Source organism: Rhincodon typus, chromosome 3 (assembly GCF_021869965.1).
Source record: "Rhincodon typus isolate 14 chromosome 3, sRhiTyp1.1, whole genome shotgun sequence".
Lineage (NCBI taxonomy): Eukaryota > Metazoa > Chordata > Chondrichthyes > Orectolobiformes > Rhincodontidae > Rhincodon > Rhincodon typus.
Window position 1 is genome coordinate 33608595 of NC_063334.1, and position 21804 is coordinate 33630398.

Sequence of the window (21804 nt, forward strand, 5' to 3'; positions counted from 1 at the left end):
AAGGTCTGAAGAAGGGTCTAGGCCCAAAACGTCAGCCTTCCTGCTCCTCTGATGCTGCTTGGCCTGCTGTGTTCATCCTGCTCTTCACCTTGTTATCTAACAGTGACCATGTTGATTTGCTATAAAACCCAATCTGGTTCACTAATGCCCTTGAGAGAAGGAAATGTGGTGTCCATGCCTGGTCTGAACTTCATGTGACTCCAGGCCCACATCAATATGGTTGACTCTTAGCTACCCTCTTGGGCAATTATGAATGGGCAATAAATGCCAGCCCAGCTAGTAATTCCCACATACTATGAACAAATTTAAAAAGTGTCCCTTTAAAACATTAAAAAAAAGCCGAGAGCTGAAGCTCATAATGTAGGATCTCACTGAAAGTGGCACATGTAGGTGTAAAGTGAGGTAACTCAGGTCATGGTTATGTGACAGCAAGTTTGGGTTTTAAAAAAAATCTATAAATTGTGGGGCAGAAGAGAGCATTGTTGAAGGTAAGGAGTTTTGAGACCGTGGCTCAAAGTGAAGTATAATGTGGGTCTAAAGGGTAGCTTGTTAGAAAGTGGAGAGTTCTGGTTCTAATACAGTGCATTAAGTGCAGGAAGGCATATTTTGTTATTTTCTTGTCAGCTGATTTTGTACCATAGTCCTATGAAGAGACTTTCTGTAAATTTGCATTTTCTGTGCAACACGTACTTTCTGCAGCAGAGCTGTTGGTGGAGCCCAATGAGTAAGCTGTTTATCGAAGTAGTTGACAGACTTCTAGACAGGAAGTATCCTACAGACATTGAAAAATCAAATAAGTAGGAATTAAATTGCGTAATTACACATTAGTCAAGTTAAAAAAACAACAACCACTGAAATGGAGCTGCCATACATTATTGCTGGAAAGTTTTTAACCAAGTGAACTGATATGTTTACTGTGAAAAGCAGATTATAGTTGGAACATATTACTACATTTTGTAGTTATCAACTAATTTAAGCACACAGGATTGGGATTAATATTATGGCATGAATTGAGAATTGATTGACAAACCAAAAACAGGATGTCAATAAATGGGTCTCTTTTGTGGGGATGTGCATTGACTAGTAGTGTACCTTGAGGATCAGTGCTTAAGTAAGTGATTTGGATGAGGCAACTAAATGCAATATTTTCAAGTTTGCTAATGACACAAAAATAGTTCAGATTGTGTGTTGTGAGAAGGATGCAAGAACGCTTCAGGGCAATCGAGAGAAGTTGGATTTGTGGGTAGACACATGCCAGATGCAGTCTCATGTGGATAAATGTGAAGCTATACACTTTGGTGTGAAAACTAGAAAGGCAGTATATTTTGTAAATGGTGTTATTTTGGGAAACATGGATGTACAATCGAAAATAAACAGACAGGTGCAGCAAGTGATTAGGAAGGCATACAGTATATTCACCTTAAATGCAAGAGAATTTAAGTTCAGGAATTGGGGAGCCTTTCTGCAGCTGTACAGGGCCTCGGTAAGACTGAATCTGGAGTATTATGTTCAGTTTTGGTCTCCCTACACAAAATATGATAAATTTGCCATGGAGGGAGTGCAATGAAGATTTACTAGACTGATACTTGGAATTGCAGGACTATCATATGAAAAGAGATTGGTTCAACTGGGCCTGTATTCACTACAGTGTGAAAGAAGATGCGGGGACTTAATAGGGCTAGACAGTCTAGATACAAGAAGGATGTTTCCCCTGGTTGGGGAGTCTAGAACCAGGGGTCATTGTCTTAAGGTATGGGGTAGACCATTTAGGAGAGAGATGAGGAAACATTTCACTTGGAGGGTGGGAAGCCTGTCGAATTCACTAATACAGCCTTGTGTAGAGGCTGGAACATTGAGTATATTGAATAAAGAGAGAAAGTTTCAGATATTAAAGGCTTCAGAGAGAAAGAAGGAATGTGACATTGATGTAGAAAATCAGCCATGATCATATTGAATGGCGGAGCAGACTCAAAGGTCTGAATGGCCTAACTCCTGCTCCTAGTTTCTATGTTGTTATGATGGTATGCTTATTTCAACTCTCTCCATTTCGGAAGGTGAGACAAAATGGTCTACGTCAGTTTGTGGTATCTTTGGTCTGAGGTGTAAATTTGTCCTTCTGTTCATCTTTTCCTTCCTTGGAATCAAATGACTTTACCATGGTTTGCAATATACAGCAGTTAAGGAAATGAGTTATGGTCAGTCGACACTGGGGATAGAATTTTGCATGCTGATTAGGAGCAGAGCTTTCCACTACTCGCAAGTAGCTGGTTGACTTTGTTTGATATGATTTTTTTCTGAAAGGTCGGATGAACAAGATTCATAGAAATCTCTTTCCTTTGTGCTGTGGGCCAAATGATGGTCATTTAGGAAGTTAATGCAAAAGGAGCTAAATTTACTTGAAAGAAGCAAAGACAGTAATATTGTAATGAAAACAGAAGTTGCTGGAGAAACTCAGCAGGTCCAGCAGCATCTGTGGAGTTAACATTTTGACCCCAGTGATCCTTCTTCAAAATAGTAATACTATAACTATTGAAGGGAAAACTCGTTCTCATGGATGCTATTGTGGAATATTTTTAAAATAGGGTTTCACATAAAATATTTTTCTCAATGTTATGAGCATAATATTGAAAAACCTGCTCTACTCATTTTGCTCCCTATCATCTCAAAAGTGGGTTGTCATTCTCTTGGGAGTTGAGGGGCTTGATTGGCAGCACACTGCATCAGTGAAACATAACAGCTACCATCTTGTTGCAAACTTCTGCTCCCTTCTCAAAAAAAGCCCTGCTTTCTGGCCAACATCTCTGTCTCTGGCTTGCTACAGTGTTCCAGTGAAGCCCAACCCCAGCTGGAGGAACAACACCTCATTTTCCGCTTGGTGACCCTACAGCCCTCCAGACTCAATATTGAGTTCAATAATTTTAGGGCCTAAACTCTCCCATGTCCCAGCCACCCACCCCACACACCGGGCCTTGTTACCACATAGCCTGCCACTACACACCCCCTGTTGTTAGTCACTAACAGTCCCCATTAACAACTATTCACCCTCCCAGCCTGATCGTTAGCAACTCCTTTGTCTGTCCAACTGTCTTTCTCTCTCTTTCGGGCTCTATCCTATCGTTTACTCCCTACCCCACCCACCCCCCTATTTTCTGCATATAAACTGACGTTTTCCCAGCCACCATCAGTTCTGAGGAAGGATCACCGGACCCAAAACGTTAGCTCTGTTTTCTCCTCCACAGATGCTGCCAGACCTGCTGAGCTTTTCCAGCAACTTTGTTTCTGCTCCCGTCTGCTTCTTAATATGGAGTCTTGAGTTTATAGCACTGCTACCAGAGAAATCTTGCAACTTTCCTGAACTTACCATGTTCACTGGAAATTATCGAGAATCTTCACATTTTTCAAGAAATGTATTCATTTGTGGGATGTGGGTGTCGCTGGCTGGGCCACCATTTTATTACCGATCCCTAATTGCCCTTGAGAAGGTGGTGGTAAACTGGCTTCTTAACTGCTGCAGTCCACCTGCTGTAGGTTGACCCACAATGCCATTAAGGAGGGAATATAACTATGTCAGGCTGTTGCTTGACTAGTCTGTGAGACAGTTCTCCCAATTTTGGCACTATCACCCGGATACTAACAAGGAGGACTTTTCAGGGTCAACAAGGCTGTTTCTGCCGTTGTCTTTTCAGGGGCCTAGGTCGATGCCAGCTGATCCGCCTGGTTTCATTTCTTTGAGACTTTGTAGCGATTGTTACAACTGAATGGTTTGCTACCATTTCAGAAGGCAATTAAAAGTCAGCCACATTGCTGTGGGTCTGGAGTCACGTGTAGGCCAGACCATTAGCAAACCTGATTGGCTTTTCCCAACATTCAGTAATGATTTAATGTTCATCAGTGGACTCTTAATTCCATATATTTTTTTCCCCAAATTCCACCATGACAGGATTCAAACCAGGAGCATTAGCTGCATTTATAGCCTAGTGATAGTACCACTAGGCCATCACCTCCCCCAACTGAAGAGTGATGAGATAACGTAGGCATCAGTAGAGGATTTGATAACTTTAATTTCAGTCAGTTACAGCATAAAACTAGATTTAATAATCTCTTTAAATTTGCAAGCAGAACGTTGATTCTCTATTTGCATTTCTGCAATGGTGTTAATTTTGTAATTACAACTAAAGAGCCACTTAATTTGATACATGATGTCTGTGGCTGATTATTTGAATTTAAATCAAAAAGTTTTGCGACTCTTGCAGCTGTTTTATTGAGCAACTTGTACCCCATCTATAGATTTGTGAGTTCTGCAAAAGAATTTTGGAGATTTTATTTGCCTTAACTGGGGGTCAGCAACTGTACTTCTGCAACTACCTCCACATTAAAGAGCATGCAGAAAAAAAAACAGTTTTTCAAATCATTCACTGTTGGTGAGCTGCCTTCTTGAACTTCTGTAGTTCATTGTGGGTCATTGGGGGGTGGGGATGTGCAGCAAAGTAGGGAGACCCCAATATTCTACCAGGCAGAGAATTCCAAAACTTTGACCCAGCAATAGTAAACAAACAGCAATATAATTTCAAATCAGGATGGCATATGACTTGGAGGGGAACTTGCAGGCATTGGTGTTCCCATGTGTCTACTGTCCTTGACCTTTTGGGTGATAGAGGTCAGTGGTTTGAAAGTTGCCAAATAAGGAGCCTTGGTGAGTTGTTGCAGTTAATGTTGCAGATGGTGCACACTGCTGCCAGTGTGCATCAATGCTCTAAAGAATGAACAAAGAATATAGAGGAGGGTTATCAATCAAGTGGGTTGCTTTGTCTTGGATCGTTTTGAGCTTCTTGAGTATTGTTTGAGTTGCTTTCATCCAGGCAAGTGGGAATTTTCCACCATACTCCTCACTTGTGCCTTGTAGATGGTGCAGAGGCTTTGAGGAGAAAACAGGTGAGTTACTCACTGCAGACATTGCAGCCTCTGACCTAATTTTCTAGTCAGAGTATTTATATGGCTAGTTCAGTTCAGTTTCCGGTCAGTGGTAACTCCCAGGATGTTGATGATGGGGAACAGTAAATGCCAGTGAATGTCATGGGATGTCTCTTGTTGGAGATCATTGTCATCTGGCACATTTGTGGTGGGAATGTCTCTTGTCAGTTACCAGATCCTTACAAAATGTATGTATTCTTTATGCAATTTCCTCTGCTCCCACTAAATAACCTATCTTTTCTTCCCACCTTTCAGGTGCTTATAGTGTTAATCACAGGTTTTATTGGGATTGTGCTGCTCAATCACCAGCGAGATTACACTGTGTGGGTGCTACCACTCATCATTATTTGCCTATTTGCCTTCTTTGTGTCACACTGCTTCTTGTCCACGTATGAGATGGTGGTGGATGTTCTTTTCCTCTGCTTTGCTGTTGACTCCAAACAAAATGATGGGACCCCTGGACGCGAGTATTACATGGATAAAAGCTTAATGGTAAGTCATGGAGAATCCTTTAGTATTTGAAGGAAATAATTTGCCAGTGGTTTATGTTGGCCTTAAGCTGGCATGTTTATTTTGGTGGATTAAGATCCGGAGTTTGCTGTTTGGGATATCATGAACATGTTCTGGTAAACTTTAATATGTGCCGCTGATCTGTGTCCATGTGGTGTGGAGTTACATCTTTGATTTCTTAATAATTCTTGTTGTGCTAATCTCCACCTCTCTCACCACTATCCTTTGGTATTCCTTTGCTAATGGCAGTTGACCACTGTTGTATGAGTTTGATGTGCATAGTTTTACTGAATCTAAGTAACATCTTCAATTTTCATTAGATTCTGTTGTCCCTGTTTTAGGAATTCATGGATGACAGCAGGAAAGCAATGCGTTCAGGTGGTCGTGGGGCAGAGATGAAATCAATGGTAGGTGCCAGTGAGGAATCGGCAGTCCTCCAGGAATTTCACTGTTACTATCTGTCTCTTTCTGTCTTCGTAGACTGGTCTCACTCTGGTGAAGTCTTTGCTTTGTGTGTCACTCAGGATGTCCTACTATTTCTGTTTCTCTATTTGCCAATCAACTGGATGGGAGAATTATTCAGCTTGTTTCGTGCTCAGCCTGTCGTAGCAGTTAGTGGAAACTGTGGACAATAGCAGTTAGACTTTTGGAAATATGCATATCCTGCAATGTCTCAGTACATGGCATACAGTAAAGAATTGGAGACAGGTTTTGTTTTTTAATCAAACATGCAAATTGATTCTTGTCACATATATTGTCATCACTATTAATAACCTTGCCTGCAGATTTTGTTATTTTTAACATCGTATGCTGATCCAATATTAGTTTCCATGATCAGCTAGAGAGAGACTTTTTCAGAGACATACTCCCCGCATCAGCTGTATCCCTGCTGAGAGGCAGCATGCTCTTGCCGTGCAGAGTAGCATCTGGTAACCCTGTCAAGACTTGGCAAAAGTTGAATAAGTGGTGTACCTAAATGCATCAGTGCTGAGATGTAGAGCTGAACCTCATGCAATGTATACTTTGTCAAGGGTTCACTGTTGGTAATATACCTCATAGTTTTACTTGGCACAAACCATGTGTTCTTTAAAGACAAATCTAGTAGATTTATTCAGCTTCAAGTATGCCCAGGTTACAACATAACACAACTTGTAATGCTTTTAATGTGGAACTTGCAAGCGGGATTTTTTTTGTGATCTGGTTTGGTTTCACTTTGTAAGCTTTTGTTAGGCTATGTATAGGTATTGCAGATTTTCAAAAGTCTAAAATGACAAATAACACAAGATCATATTATTGTCTTTGGATAAAGTTATCACCTTCAAATGATGACATTTATAAATCTCTCTTTGGATGTTTCTCATCACTAAACAGTTACAATGTAGTGGTGGATTTATTCTGGAACTGTGCAATAACTGCTACATTTCCTTTGCTTGTTTCAGCTATCTTTCATCTTTTTATATTGTTTTTGTGTTGCAAAGGAAGTAGCAAATTTGTGTCTATCCTCCCTTGACATTTTCTTTTTTTTCAACATTTCAGCTTTTATAATGCATGTTACTGTGTTGTTACCATGTTGGGTATAATGTTTTGCGTGTATGTTTGTACTCTGTGCAAGTATCCCTGTTTTACTGGCTTGTTTAAAAAATATATCTGCAGTTAGCAGCAACTAGCTTGAGCATTTAATAAGTTATTTCTTGAAGAAAGGACAACTTGCATTTATCATCACCACCCAAATGCCTTATAGCCAGTGAAGGAATTTTGAATTTTATCACTGTTCTACAGGAAACTTGGCAGCTAGTTTGTCCCTGACTAGAAACAGGAATGCAGAAATGGCCAGTTATAGTGGCATTTGTTGATGAATAAATTTTAGCGAGAAGTTGTATGCTTTAAAAATAGTGTTGGGTCTACCTGAGAGAGTAGATGGGGGCTGGATTTACCTTCTTGCCAGTAGACTGTGACTTTCACACTTGCAGCATTCCCTCTGCACTGCACTAAAGCACAAGTCTCCATTTTAGTGGTTCAAGTCTGTGGAGTAAGGATTGTACTCACAACATTCCAACTCTGAAGCAGAGTGCTACCTCATGATGGTCTAAATCTCTGTAATATGTAATGCATGATTACTATGTACTCATACAGCCAGATATTCTCCATCTAATGCTCTGATCTCAGCCTGTCCATAATACATACTGCTGGTCTGTGCATGGTTTTGGAGTGCTCAATTCTCAATATTAGTGAAATGTTGAGATATCCTTATAATCGGCAAATTGATGCAGGTACATAGATTAATGTTGGAGGCACTCTTACAGTAAAATGAAGTGTATGCCTGATTAGTGGTGTTCAGTAACTTCCTTTAAGCAGGTGGTTCCTTCAGGTAATTCGCAGGGAAATTCTCAGGTGGTGAAGCGATTGCAGAAGTTAAATAAATTTAAAGCTAACCAATCAAACAAAGTGACAATCTACTCCATTGAGGGGGAACTGAATGGATGGTTAGCGATAGGATATCACGTATCAAATTTGTAATCAAAATATTGGCTGAGCTGAATTCTTCAGTGACTCAAATGTATCAGTGAATATTCAGCTTCCATTTTGAAGGGAATAGTTTATAATTTTTATTTTTATGCAGAAGAAACATTGTGGAGGAAAATCTGTAAAGTGTTTCAAGACATCAACTGGTGGTGGAAAGCAGTATATAAATGCAAGCTCCCCTTCTTCAGTATATTCTAAGAACAACAAGGATAAGGGGTTGTACATTGGCTTTTGCATTGTTTCAAAGGGTCAAACTCTGCAGCTTTCATTATTTCATTCCTCATAAAGTGAGGCAAGTCATTATAGTGCTAACAATTGATCTGACTGCTTAGGTGAATAAAATGCTGGCATATAGCTAAAGGCAAGCCATGTGAATAATTTAAAACACCGTCTTAGAAGATGGAAACAAAAATGTAGTGATATCAAAGTTACCTGGAGTGGCTTGCAAACATGCTTTAAAACTTTGGGCAAGTCTATAATTGAAGTAAGATGCACTTAAGATTTTAATTTTTGATTAAATAAGCCAAAAATAAAAGGGATACTTGAGCTTCAAGCAGAAACAAATGTTAATCAAATAGTTCATGTAGTCTAAGATTGCGCTGTACTGCTGTTTGTTTCTTCTAGACCTCTGGAAATGACAACGCTTGATTATGGCAATTCGCTGGAACACAGCGGGTAAAACAACACAGGGCTTTACGAATTGCATTTTTGTGTGAATCCCTAATAGCCTCTAAGGGTTAGGTCACAAATATGCTTTTTTAAAAAAAAAAATTAAAAACTTGCTTGTAAGTTTTTTTTTATTTCTAACAGAAATATTACCAATTTGAAGAAATATGGAACCTGTTGAAAGCAGGTTTGGTTTCAGTTGCCTAGCCTAAAAATAATCCTGTAACTAGATAATGCTGTACTATCTAATCTCTTATGGATGTATCTTTTGCAACACTATAGACACTATATATTCTGCTTTGTAGGTATGGTAAACATGTGCTTGTATTCTTTATATGCATTTCTTCAAGAATATTTTTTAAAACAGCAGCACGGCAGTACTGATTATTATGAATGCATAATAATACTGTAAATAATGTCTCTTATTGCTGTGCAGCACTCCTGTCCTGTTGCTACATTCCTAATGGAATCACTGTACTAAAAGCTCAGGATAAAAATGCCGTCCTTTTCAGGTATTTGTCTTGTCAGGCAAGCTAACAGAACTGTAGGACAATTTAAAGTGGGCAGGTGACTTAATGCAAAACAAGAGTCAAAGTGACAGGTGGATAAACTTTGTTTGAATGGGGTGAAAGATGGCAATCATTTTCCAATGTGCAACTTATAAAAACCATCTCTTGGTTCCCTAATCAGGGTTCTTCCAGCATGTATTGTCAACTAGCAAGTTCTGGAAGTTCCTTATTTAGCCTCAGTTACATGAGCTGACCAGAGTCATGGTAGTGGATGGGCATCAGGTTTACTCTTGTTGCCTCTGAATTGGAGAAGTGAAAGTTGCCCAGCCTTTTGACACTTGGTTGCTGTCAAGATTCCCATTAGAAGTGCGTTATAGGGATGTTGACTAAGTTTAGGGATGATATGATGCTTCTTATCCCAGTACAGGTGCTGATGCTCATAAGTTACTAAATGAACAACGTATTTTAGCTGGGTGTAGTGCAGAGGGAGTTGTCTGCCTGAGGAACATTGGGGAAGAAGAAAATTGGTAGAGAAAAGCGAAGAGAAATTTTAATTATAAGGTCTGGGACCATCATCGTTGGAGGAATCCCTTTTTGCTATTTTTAAGTAGACTTTATACATCATGGCATAGGCCAAGGTCACCTGCGGCTATTGGGTTTGGGGCAATTTATTTGGCCAAGTTGCTTGTGGATGATGACCATGTTTACCAACGTAGATGAACTGGCCGACCAGTAAGTGGATATTGCCATTAGATGCCATTTACTATCTCACATTCTATGAAGTGTTTTGCTATTTTATTTAGATAGTCATTCAGTAAAATATTCTGAAATCTTTGATAAACCCTACTCTCACTAATTTTAACTGTGCAGGACTTCCAGGTCTTTGTGTTTCTCTTGCATTTTCAGGGTTACTTTTTCTGCAACCTGTGGCAGTGGAGCTAACCAGGAGTTCCATTTTACCATTGGTTAAATCTGAGCAATGAGTTTGGACAGAGGCAGTTCTCCCTCTTCCCCGAGCTTTGAGTAAAGGAAGTGGCCTCTTTGCTACACAATTGGCAGGAGGTGGATACCTTTGACTGCTTTCTTGATGGCTTTGTCAGCATGCTTTGTGACACTCCCACTGATTTTGGGTAATGGGGATTCTGTGGGACCATATGGATCTTCAGATTTTATGTCCTCTGTGTTGGCTTTAATTCCAGCCATTTCATAATTGTTGATCCATTCCTCAGTTTTTCTCTCCATCTTGCTCTCCTAAGTGTCAGATGTTACTTGTGCCAGCGTTGCCAGTTTTACTTAAGGATTAGAGAGCTATAGTCAAATGATATGGTAAAGCTGCTACTATAGATGAATTAGGAACTAAGTGAATTTAAGGGCATAATAGTTGATCTTGCTAGTTCCTCATAATTTTAGTTAATGTTTCAAATCTGCAAATTGGCTCCTGGTAAATGAAATAAAATATAAAGTAAATTGTAAGGGTCCACATACAAACATGGGCATTAGAAAACCAATAATTATTACTTTCTGGTGTAACAAGGCTTTGATTAGTTGTTGATTTCACTCTTAATAAGCCAAGAATGGAAAATCAGGTCCCTTTTAAAAGGTAGACATTCGTGTCTTGCTGTAAATGTTCTGCTGCTTTCCATAATCATGTTCCTTTTAGTCACATTGTTGAATGTGGGAGTCATTCAGTGATTGGCAAAGTTATTGAAATCTTTCAGAAATAAAATACAAAACATGCAAACCCAAGACTTAGAAACAGGAGTAGACCGTTTCGCCCTTTGAGCCTGCTTTGCATTCAAAAAAATCATGGTGGATCTCATCATGATCTCACCTTCACCCTTCTGCCTGCCTTCCTTAATCCTCAACTCTTACGTCAATCACAAATCCATCTAACTTTGCGTTAAATAAATTTAGTGAAAAATAATCTACTTTCTCGAGAACAGAAGTCTGCAGACTAACAAACCTAAGAGAAAAATTAAATTCTCCTCATCTGAGTCTTAAAAGAGAGATCTCTTGTTAGTTATCTGTGGCCCCTGGTTCAAATCTCTGCCACGAGAGAAACATCTTCATGTTAACCTCCTTGAGAAGTCCCTCAGGACCTTATATATTTCAGTAAGATCACCTTTCATTCTTCTAAACTCCGGTCAATATATATTAAACATATTCAAGCTTTCATTATAAGATAATCTCTTCATCCCGAGAATGAGAGAAGTGAACCATTTTTAGCTTCTTTTAGTATAATTCTTCTTTTTCAAAAAAGACCAAAACTGTACACAGTACACCAGATATGGTTTTCTTAAGAGCCTCTATAATAAAAGACACTGTAAAATTTGAATTATCTGTTTGTGAAGTCAGGTGTGTACAGTCTTTCTTAGGCCATAGCCCCATGACGCAATCAGAATTTCTTCAACTTTGTAACTTTCAGATTTTAAAGGGCCAAAACTGAGTTTCATTACAAGTTTCCAGTTGAAGCTTTTTCTTAAAATAAAAGTTGCACACATGGAGAATTCCCAGTTTACATTGGTGATTTACCAATTCAAATAACTACACCAGTGGAAAGGCTAAGTTTTGGATGAGGACTAACCTGCAGCTACAGCCAATGAAGCATTTTATACTCTTCTTAGTTACCCAGTCCACTTTTGCTATCTTTTCCCATTTTAAATGCAGTAACTTGCCATGTAACAGTTGAAGTCTTCGATGTGTAAAACCATCTAGAACATGCTATTGAACCAAATAGTTGGAAATTGCTCAGGGTGAAAGATCTGTTCAATGTCCCAGTGGTAAATTCTATAAACAGAATTCATGTGTGTTGTGTACAAGTTGTTTCTCCCATTGGCTGGAAAGCTGTCTTGTATAATGAAGCATTTACTTGCCCTCCACTTACTTTACTTGGAGCTTTAACACCATGCAGTACAATTTATGTATCACTTTATAATATTTGTATATTAAATTTTTTTTAATAAAAAGCAGTTTGTATATTGTCTGAGCTCAATGACTCATCATTGCGTGCAAAGCATTATATTGAATTTTGACATTGGTATGATTTTTTTATTTCTGTGCAGAAGCCTTTTATTCTTTTCAACAACTAATGGTTATAGAGAGCTACTGGACATGTAAAAGGAAGGAAATCAATACCTAGTGTTTTCAGAGGATGACAGATTGAATCCAGGCATTTCTAAACCTTGTAACTGGAACAAAGCAATTCAGAATATTTAGTACTGGTATAGGATTGCTCAGTCACTTGACTTTTGAGATGAGCTTTGTGAATGCAATGGAATGCATTTCCTTCCTGTATTCCAGTGTAATTTAATATTTGATAGGGTGTGGCAAACAGCAAAATGACATTGAAGGACACATACTAAAACAGAATTTGATTTGTTGTGTAAAATAGGCTGCATTCATGTGGAATTTAGTATTCTGTATTTATCTTCTTTAATGGGTCTGTTGATGATCCTTTCCAAAATCTTTAACTCCTCATTCAGTAGTTTTGTAGTTTATTTTCCTGAAACATATCCCTTTTTCTTTCATTTTAACCCAAGTGGTTTCTGTTTGTTTATTTCAGAATTTTGTATAGACTTTGTTCACTTGTTCTGAAAGGAGAAAATCTTGATTAACTTTACAGATTTGGTCTATTATTCCCACCTTGGTTTAACCATGACTTTTGACTCTAGTCTAACTTTTGGAAGGTAAGTCAAATGGCTAATATTCACTCGCCTTTGGCATTTGTCCTGTGCTAGCTGAGAATGCAGCAGCAATTAATTTCATAATGGCCTTTGCTCAGTTGTTTGAACAACGAGTTTATGATTCAATTTGTCTTAGCCTAATTTGATAAAGAGCCCCCAAGAAATTAAAGTCTTTAAATCTAATGTATTATGATCCTTTATCATTTTGGGGTTGGAGTATTTTTATTATTTGTTCAAGGGAATGTGAGCATCACTGGCTAGGCTAGCATTTATTGCACATGCTAATTGCCCTGGAGTAGAGAGGGTGAGCAATTTCTAACCCGTGCAGTCAACTTTTGAATTACGTTATGTTTCGCCCATAATTCACAAATCCTAAACAATTTGAATTGTTCCCGCAATAAAAAATGATCTAGCATTGCTTTTGGAATAAAACATTTATCCTTTGCATCCCATTTGCTAATCGAACTTTATGCCCAGTTCATCTTAATGATCAAATCATTCCACGTATTTTGAAGTTGTCATGATTCACGTTTGCATGCAGTGAGGAATGATCATTTATAGTTTCAGAAACATGCGGTGAAACATCATTATAGGCCTTTGAACCGTCTGAGATAATGCTGCTTTACTCACAGTAGTCTCTAATCAGATTTAATGGAGCTCTAGGCAGATCTACTTAAATGCATGCACAAAACACTTCCCACTTGCTTCAACAGCCGGTGATGTCAGATAGGAGCAATGTGAAGGAAATTTAAACTCTGTACTAATGCTAAGTAATGAACAGACAGTCCATTTGATTACTAGAGATCTTAAATTTCTAATTTAGTGATTTAAACTTTTGGCATTGTATTATAATTGCTGCTGGCATAAATTATATGTTTGAAGGCTTTTTTTTTATCCAGCTTCTCTTAGAAGACTGGCATTATGTACAACCACAATTCTACGCAGCATAATAGTCTGGTTCAAGTGAAAGGTTTTGAAACTCTGAGTGAGAAATTGTCTCAATGATGCCTCTGTTTCTCTGCCATGAACCATCAGCTGCTTCCTGCACAGTCCACATGATGTTCTGACAAACCATAAGACCATAAAGATGTTGAATTGCCATTACTCTTAACAGCCCAAATGATGCCAAGTTTGGTAACACGTGCTGGCAGAATCTGCATTAGAAACTCCTGAGGCAACAAGCTTTCTGAAGTAAGGTGTGCCCTGTTTGGCAGCAATTGAAAGGGCTACTCAGGTTTCAGATAGGCTATTTTTGAAAAAGTAGAGAATGTAATATAGGTCCATGAACAAAGAAACAAATCTAATGTTTCAGGCATGAGAACATTTTTACCAGGTATCTTGATTAGTTTTGACTAAGGCAGTTTTTGCGGAAGCACTGCAGTAAGTTGTTGGAGCTGTTGTTGAGACTTTTGCTGCACGTTGTAAGGGCAGAAAATCCAGTGCCTTAAACTAGAATGGGGGCATCTCAAACAATATTATTTAGTCTATGACATGAGCAGGACATTGAAGACACTAAACCTAACCCTGATGTTGTACGTGGGAAGTTCTGCATGGAGGGAAATGTTGTGCTGAGAGCTCCTCTCTGACTTGGCCAAGAGCCAGAAACAGTGCTCAAAGAGGCTACGCGTCACCAAGGAAAGTGACATGGAGTTGTGCTACCTCCTTCATACCACGTTGATGCTTGAAATCAAGGAATGGGCGGCCCTCCCTTTGGCATTATCATTCTATAACAGTAAATCCTTTCTGGGAAGCAGCTGAAATCAGAAACGGCTTGCCTTTTACGATTTTATAAATGCCTCAAAGAGGTCACAGAGGTGCTGTGTGAAGGACATTCTTCTTGAGGACAGAGCAGCAGGAAGAAGGGACATGCTGGTGTGTTAGCAGCCTGCTTTCGGATGGGGCAGGGTTCCGTTGATTCTGCAGACATGGCTCTGTGGAGACCCCACATATTCGGAAAGCAATGACAGGAACACAAGAGCTACTGCTCCATGAATGTGAAATTGCACGTGACCACAATAAAGCCAGAAAGTTCATCTTGGTGATTGTTCATCATCCTGGCAGTATCTACACTGCACTGAGTCTGCACCAACTCACACTGGCTTCCATCTTCAGACCTCCATGACCCACCAGCGAATGGCTGCTCGGAGATGAGGACTACCTCATCTGTGTATGGGCGATGACTCCCCTTCTGTCATACCAAGTCAGAGGGGACTAAGGTACTGCGGAACTGCGCACGGTGAACTGTGGAGTAAGCCATCATCTCTTCAAATAATAATTCCCCTGCCTAGATCGACTGTTTGGCAAGGGGTGGTGGGTACCTTCTCAATACTGCTTCCCCCCCCCCCAGAACAGTTGTCTCTGTGGTGGTTTCCTGCACATTGCACTTCCTAGCTTCCTGAGAGCCTTTAAGTCCCTTTTTTTAGGATCTGGGGCCCACCCTGAGATGAAAGGTGAAAGGACCACATCCACCCCATTTACCTGAATGGAACAACAAGGACCAGGTTATGAGATTTCACTTGAATTTGCATATGAAATACAAGTAGAAGTAGAACATTCAGCTTCTCAAACATGCTCCATCATTCAATAAGATAATGACAGATCTATTTGTATTTCAATTTCCATATTCCCATCCACCCCAATAACCTTTGATCCCCTTGCCTAATTAAAGTTAATCTCTATCTTTAAAATGTTCAATGATTCCACATCCACTACCTTCAGAGGCAGAGATCCAAAGTAGCACAATGTCTGAGAGGAAAATAATTCTCCTCATCGCTGTCCCAAAAGGACGACTCCTAATTGTAAAGCAGTGCCACCTAGTTCTGGACTTGGCCACATGAAAAAACACCCTTTCCACATCCTGTGTTTTGAGACCATTCCAATTCTTACATACTTCCATTTGTATATGAACCGCATGGAAACAATCTCAATCTAACCTATCCTCATTGAGACTCAGAATGAGTGTGCTGTCTAATCTGGTAAACTTCCTTTGGATTGCTTTGCAAGGGTTTTTAAATAAGGAGACCAAAACTGAACACAGCTTTAGCAATGCATTATCACCAATGTCCAGTGTAACTGAAGCGTAACAGTCTTACATTTACGTTTCCTCTCATTATGAAGAATAGCATCACACTAGCTTGCCTTGATTATGTGCTGTACCTGTATTTTAACTTTTTGTGACCTATGCATGAAAATACCTATTTCTTGCTGCACCTTGGATTTCCATAATTATTTTCGATTTAAGTGAAAGACCCATTTACACAGGCTGTTTGTTTTCTGTCAGCCAGCCTTTTATCTATGCTAATATGTTATTGTCTACAACATGATGAAGTGTGAGTTAAATGGAACAAGCTTTCTATCCCTCCGTACGGATCCACCAGTTCCCAAGCTAGAATCCATATCAGGCTCCTGATTGGAAATTCCCCAACCAACATGAATCATCAGATACCTATGGCAAAATCTTTCACTGGTCAACTTTATCCAGCAAAATGTCAATAAAAGAAAAAGAAACTTTAAAAAAAAAATTCATTAATAGGATGAGGGCGTTGCTGGCCAAGCAGCATTTTTTGTCCATCTCTAATTTCCCAGAGGGCAGTTCAGAGTCAACTACATTTCTGTGGGTCTGGAGTCTCATATAGGCCAGACCAGGTGAGGATGGCAGTTTCCCTCCTTAAAGAAGGAGGGAACTATATTCTATTCACTCTAGTGCATTTACTTAGTCCACATCTTACGAGTGTCCTTAGTTGGCCTAATGTTCCGATGCAATGCTCCCCTACAGTTTTGGCATGGCTGCTAACTTCCACTGGGAGAGATAACAAAAACTGCAGATGCTGGAATCAAAGACAACACAGTGTGGAGCTCTTCAGAAAAAGAGCCCTGACCCGAAACATCAACTTTCCTGCTCCTCCGATGCTGCCTGTCCTGCTGTGTTCCTCCAGCTCCACACTGTGTTGTCTTTCACTGGGAGAGACTAGAGATGAGCCGTTGAGCAATCTCTGGGTTCCATTTCTGATTTCACCTCATCCTGAGTGGCAAAAGCCTCGGTTGACTGCTGTTGTCTCTCAGCCAATGAGCAAAAGCAGTGGTGGGAGCATGAATACTGTCAATCTGAGGCGATAACCAGTTATACTTCATGGTGCCATTGATGCTGTTTTTGGGGGAAATGCCTCCGCAATCCCAATAATCTACTGGAGCGTGAAATGTTCTAAGAACCAGCTTCTGTCCTGGCATAGAGATCGATAGTGGTATCAATCTGAGCCTTGGTAAAAACATGTCATCTCTCCACTTGTGTCAACAATACCTCCAATGTGAAATGACTGAATCAAAGTACCCTTTCCCATGGTTGAGACGTCTCCATTCAGCCTGAACCGTTGCAATAATAACATAAGGGGTAGCAGATTTAAAACAGATGAGGAGAAATCACTTCTCTCAAAGGATTGCAAATCTGCAGAATTCACTACCCAGAGTGAGTTGGATGCTGAGACATTGAGTAAATTTAAGGAGGAGATAGATTTTTAATTACTAATGAGTTGAAGGGTCATGAAGAGCAATCAGGAAAGTGGAGTTGAGACTGAGATGAGATCAGCCATGATTTTATTAAATGGCGGAACAGGTTTGAGGGGCTAAATTACCTCTTCCTGCTCCTAGTTCTTATCTTCTAATGATTATCCAACAGCCTAGGGTGGCACAGTGGCTCAGTGGTTAGCACTGCAGCCTCACGGTGCCAGGGACCCGGGTTCAATTCTAGCCTCGGGCGACTGTCTGTATGGAGTTTGCACATTCTCCCTGTGTCTGCGTGGGTTTCCTCTGGGTGCTCCGGTTTCCTCCCACAGTCCAAAGATGTGCAGGCTAGGAGGATTGGCCATGCTAAATTGCCCATAGTGTTCAGGGGTGTGTGGTTTATAGGGGGATGGGTCTGGTGGGATGCTCCAAGGGTTGGTGTGGACTTGTTGGGCCGAAGGACCTGTTTCCACCCTGTAGGGATTCTATTCTAAAAGCCTTCACTCCCTCAACACAGGTTCCATTTCATTAGGGGTATTTTTTTTAACCAAAGAAGACAGCCTGGACCATGTAGTTTGCTCAGAAAGCTGTTTAGTTTGTAGGTACACAGATCTGCTGGCAGTACTGCAGAAATACAGCACAGGATCCACTGAAGCCATGCTGGCATCAAATAAAATGAGATGGGGCATCAAAACTATGTATTTCCAACCTCTATTGGACTTATCGTGTATATCTGTCCCTGTATGCAAACACTGAGGGAGATCGCACTTGGATTTGAAAATGCCTAGAAATGGCATGAGAGCCTAAAATAATGCTTTCTTTAAATTGCCATCGTTAAATAAAGCTGTTCTGTGTGTTTGCTAGAGGCTGCGAAGTATTGCTGTCTCCTCGGCTGTGGCATAACCAATGCATTTGTAAATGTCATCCATTTTATAGGGTTGCTGTTCCTTTGTATTCATTATTTTTAAAACTGAAATGCTACTACCAATTTCTTTATTTTAAATTAGTGTTATTGACATTCATTGAAGGATGAAGCTGCTCTGATTCCAATGCCCTCTTGTTATTGAGACCTTTGCGAGGCGTAGTTAATGCAATGAATCAGCACTGCTTGCCAGTATTTTGTCCCCAGCCCAGTAGGATTTCTAGATTATTCCATGCTGCTTTTTCTTGATTGTCAATAACAGACTGTGCACAATTTCAAACTGCCACATTTACTTTAGCCCATGTATCACTGAAGCCTCATATTTTCAAGACTACAAATGCCTATAGCTCCACTGTCTGTACATTTAAAAAGGGTCTTGCACTTATATAACATCTTTCACAATCTCAAGACATTGCAAAGTGCTTTATAACTAACGAACACTGCTTTAAAAAATGTGGCTATTGTTGTATTGTACAAAACCCAGAAGCCACAGAAGCCAACTTACATCTAGTCAGGTCTATATCAGCAATGGGATAACGAACCAGTCCGTTTTAGGTGAGGCATTTTGAGAAATAAATATGATTAGTATGCATGATCTTCAAGTATATATTACAGAAGTTTAAGATAACATCATTACTGAAATTTTGTACACAATTTTAACTCCCATCTATTCTATTTCATTTAACATATTGCATGTATGGCACAGTTAACCTGAAAAAGATTCTCTACCAGTTGCTTCCAGTGGGAAGGAGGAACTCGGATCCTGAATTTCTTAATTGTGTTACATGGACTCACTGGTATCTAAATTTGCTTTTCCATTGCTGAATATCATTGACTGCTCAGTAAATCATTAAAATTGACAGCTTTCTGCCAGTGTCAGAACTACATTGTTAGGTCTTATAAACTGCCTTGAATCTCCACTTGAATCTAAAACTGAAGGGCTGCACCGTATCTCATTTTTCCAATGCACTTCCTAATTTTGTGCATCCAGCAGGGTTTCTGTGTAGTCCTAGCAGCAAAGCAAAGGATTGAAGAATACAAATTACTATCATCCAAATCCTATCCAGGTATTGTAGTGATATTTGAAGAAATCATACACCCAGTGTATCAATAATGTTTTGTCCTTATTTTGGCTTTCCAAAGTGACTGCTCAATAAAGCCAAGCAAATTAAGGTTGTGAGGTTATGATGTACAACTGAATTCACCAATTTTTCAACCCCTTATTCAGAGATTAGGTCCTCTGGTCATAGTACCTTCCACAAGAAAAACCAACCTTTCCACATCTACCCTGTCAATTCCCTTAAGAATCTTGTATGATTCAGTAAGGTCACCTCTCATTCTTCTGAGCTGAAATGATTATATGCCAGAGATACTCAATCTCTCCTTATGAGACTGTCCCTCCATACTGGTGTCAGTCTAATGAACCTTCTCTGGATGAGCTCCAATGCCAGTATACTTTTCCTTAGATAAGGGACACAAAATCGTTCACAGTATTCCAGCTCCAGTCTGAATAGTGCCTCGTATCATTTTAGCAAAATCTCCCCAGTTTTTACACTCTATTCCTTTTGAAGTAAAGGCCAACAATCCATTTACCTTTCCTATTACCTGCTGAACCTTTTTGGTAGCTTTATGTGATAATAAGTTCCACATCCTTCAGTTCTGTAGCTTTCTATGGTCTTTCTCTATTTAAATAATATTTATCTCCCCTATTCTTCCTGCCTCATTTTCACCACAATATATTCCATCTTCCAGATTTTTGCCCATTTGCATAACCTGTCTACATCCCTCAGCAGACTCTTTATATCATCCTCACCGCTTGCCTTCCCATCTATTTTTGTGCCATCTGCAAACTTATAGCACATTTGCTTTCCTCATCAGTGTCATTAATATATATTGTAAATAATTGTGGTCCCAGCACTGATCCCTGTACCACACCACTAGGTAGAGTTTCCCATCCTGAAAATGCCCACTTTATCTCAAATCCCTGTATTTTATTCCTTAGTCAATCCTCTATCCATGATAATCTAATACCTAAAACACCCTGGACTCAACATATCAAGTAGCCTAACGTGTGATCCCTTACCATTATGCCTTCTCAAAATCCAAATATGTTACATCCACTTCTTCCCTTTTATCTACCCTGCTTGCTATGTCTTCAAAGAATTCTAGAAAATTTTTCAGGCATGATTTCTCCTTTGTAAAGCCATGCTGACTCTGCTTGATCATGTTATGTATAGCTAAATGCTGTGCTATTACATCCCTTAGAATAACACTCTAACATCTTCCCAACAATTAAGCAAATTGGTCTACAGTTACCTGTTTTTGTCTCCTTTTTTCTAAGTAAAGATGTTACATTGACAGTTTTACAATTCTCTGGGATTTTTCCAGATTTCAAGGATTCCTGGAAGATGACTGTCGTGCATCCATTATCTCTGTAGCTACTTCCTTCAATGCCAAATGATGTATTCCACTGAGTCCAGGCGACACACTGGGCTTTAGCCTCATTTTCTTCTGTAGCGCTTGTTCTCTTGTGATAGTTATTGTGCTTATTTCCTCTTCTCCTTTTCCCCTTGACTATTTAGTAATTTTGGAATGCTGTTACTGCATTCTACTGTGAAAACTAACGCACAGTATTTATTCAAATCCTCTGCCATTTCTTGATTCTCCATTGTTATTTCCCCAGCCTCATTCTCTAAGAGGCCAATCTTTGGGATTGCTATATTTTGGAACATTAACTTTAAATTTAGGCTAAATGAGATGAGTCAGGTAAATGTTTCTTTTTTATTTCTTCATGCAAAATGGACACTGCTGCCCAGGCCTGCATTTATTGTCATATCTAATTGCCCTTGTGAAGATGGTTGTGATCTTCCTTCTTCAATCACTGCAGTTCTTGTGGTCTAGAGATGCACACGGTGCTTTTTGCAAGGGAATTCCAAGACTTTGACTCTGTGACAGTGAAGGAGCAATGATAATGTTCCAAGTTGGGATGGAATGTGGCTTAGAGAGGAACTTGCAGGTGGCAAATGGTCTTAGGCCACTGTTGCCCTTTGTCTTTCTAGGTGGCAGAGGTCACAGCTCTTTAAGATGCTGTAAAAGGGTTTTGGTCTGTCAGCTGTCTGAGTATAAGTCTGTATGGTTTGATTTAGACCTCAAAAGAAGGTTTAGATTGTTCTGCTGAGAAGAAGGTGCAAGGTGGGCAACTTGAGGACAATGACAATAGATTCTCAATCTACCCTGCGTAGATCCTGGGTCTCTCAAAGTCCCAAAAAAGTTTTCTCGGAGTAAATAGTTGCAATGTGAACTGACCATTTACTTTTTAATTAAATTGAGTGCAGGTTTTAAAAACAAGTAATTAGCATTTTGTCATGGTACAAGTCATCAGGAATAAGGCAGACAAATGGATTTTTAAGATCAGTTTACAAGCTTTTCTACAAATCAATAAACATCACAGAGAGCAGTTCTATGTAGTCAGCAGAGAGAAAAGACTGTGAGGCTTTGTGAGTTACCACAACTGGATAAATGA

The 21804-nt window shown here is 39.6% G+C and overlaps 1 protein-coding gene across 1 annotated transcript in view; it reads left to right on the plus strand.

The window, feature by feature from the left end:
* LOC109918942 (choline transporter-like protein 1) overlaps positions 1 to 12156 on the plus strand; it is a 65251-nt gene extending 53095 nt beyond the window's left edge. The window contains exons 14-16 of the mRNA XM_048595111.1: positions 5227 to 5463; positions 5823 to 5888; positions 8629 to 12156. Of these exons, the coding sequence (XP_048451068.1) occupies positions 5227 to 5463; positions 5823 to 5888; positions 8629 to 8652 (327 nt within the window). The 3' untranslated portion in view covers positions 8653 to 12156. The remainder of the gene's footprint in view (positions 1 to 5226; positions 5464 to 5822; positions 5889 to 8628) is intronic.
* Positions 12157 to 21804: the final 9648 nt, after the last annotated feature.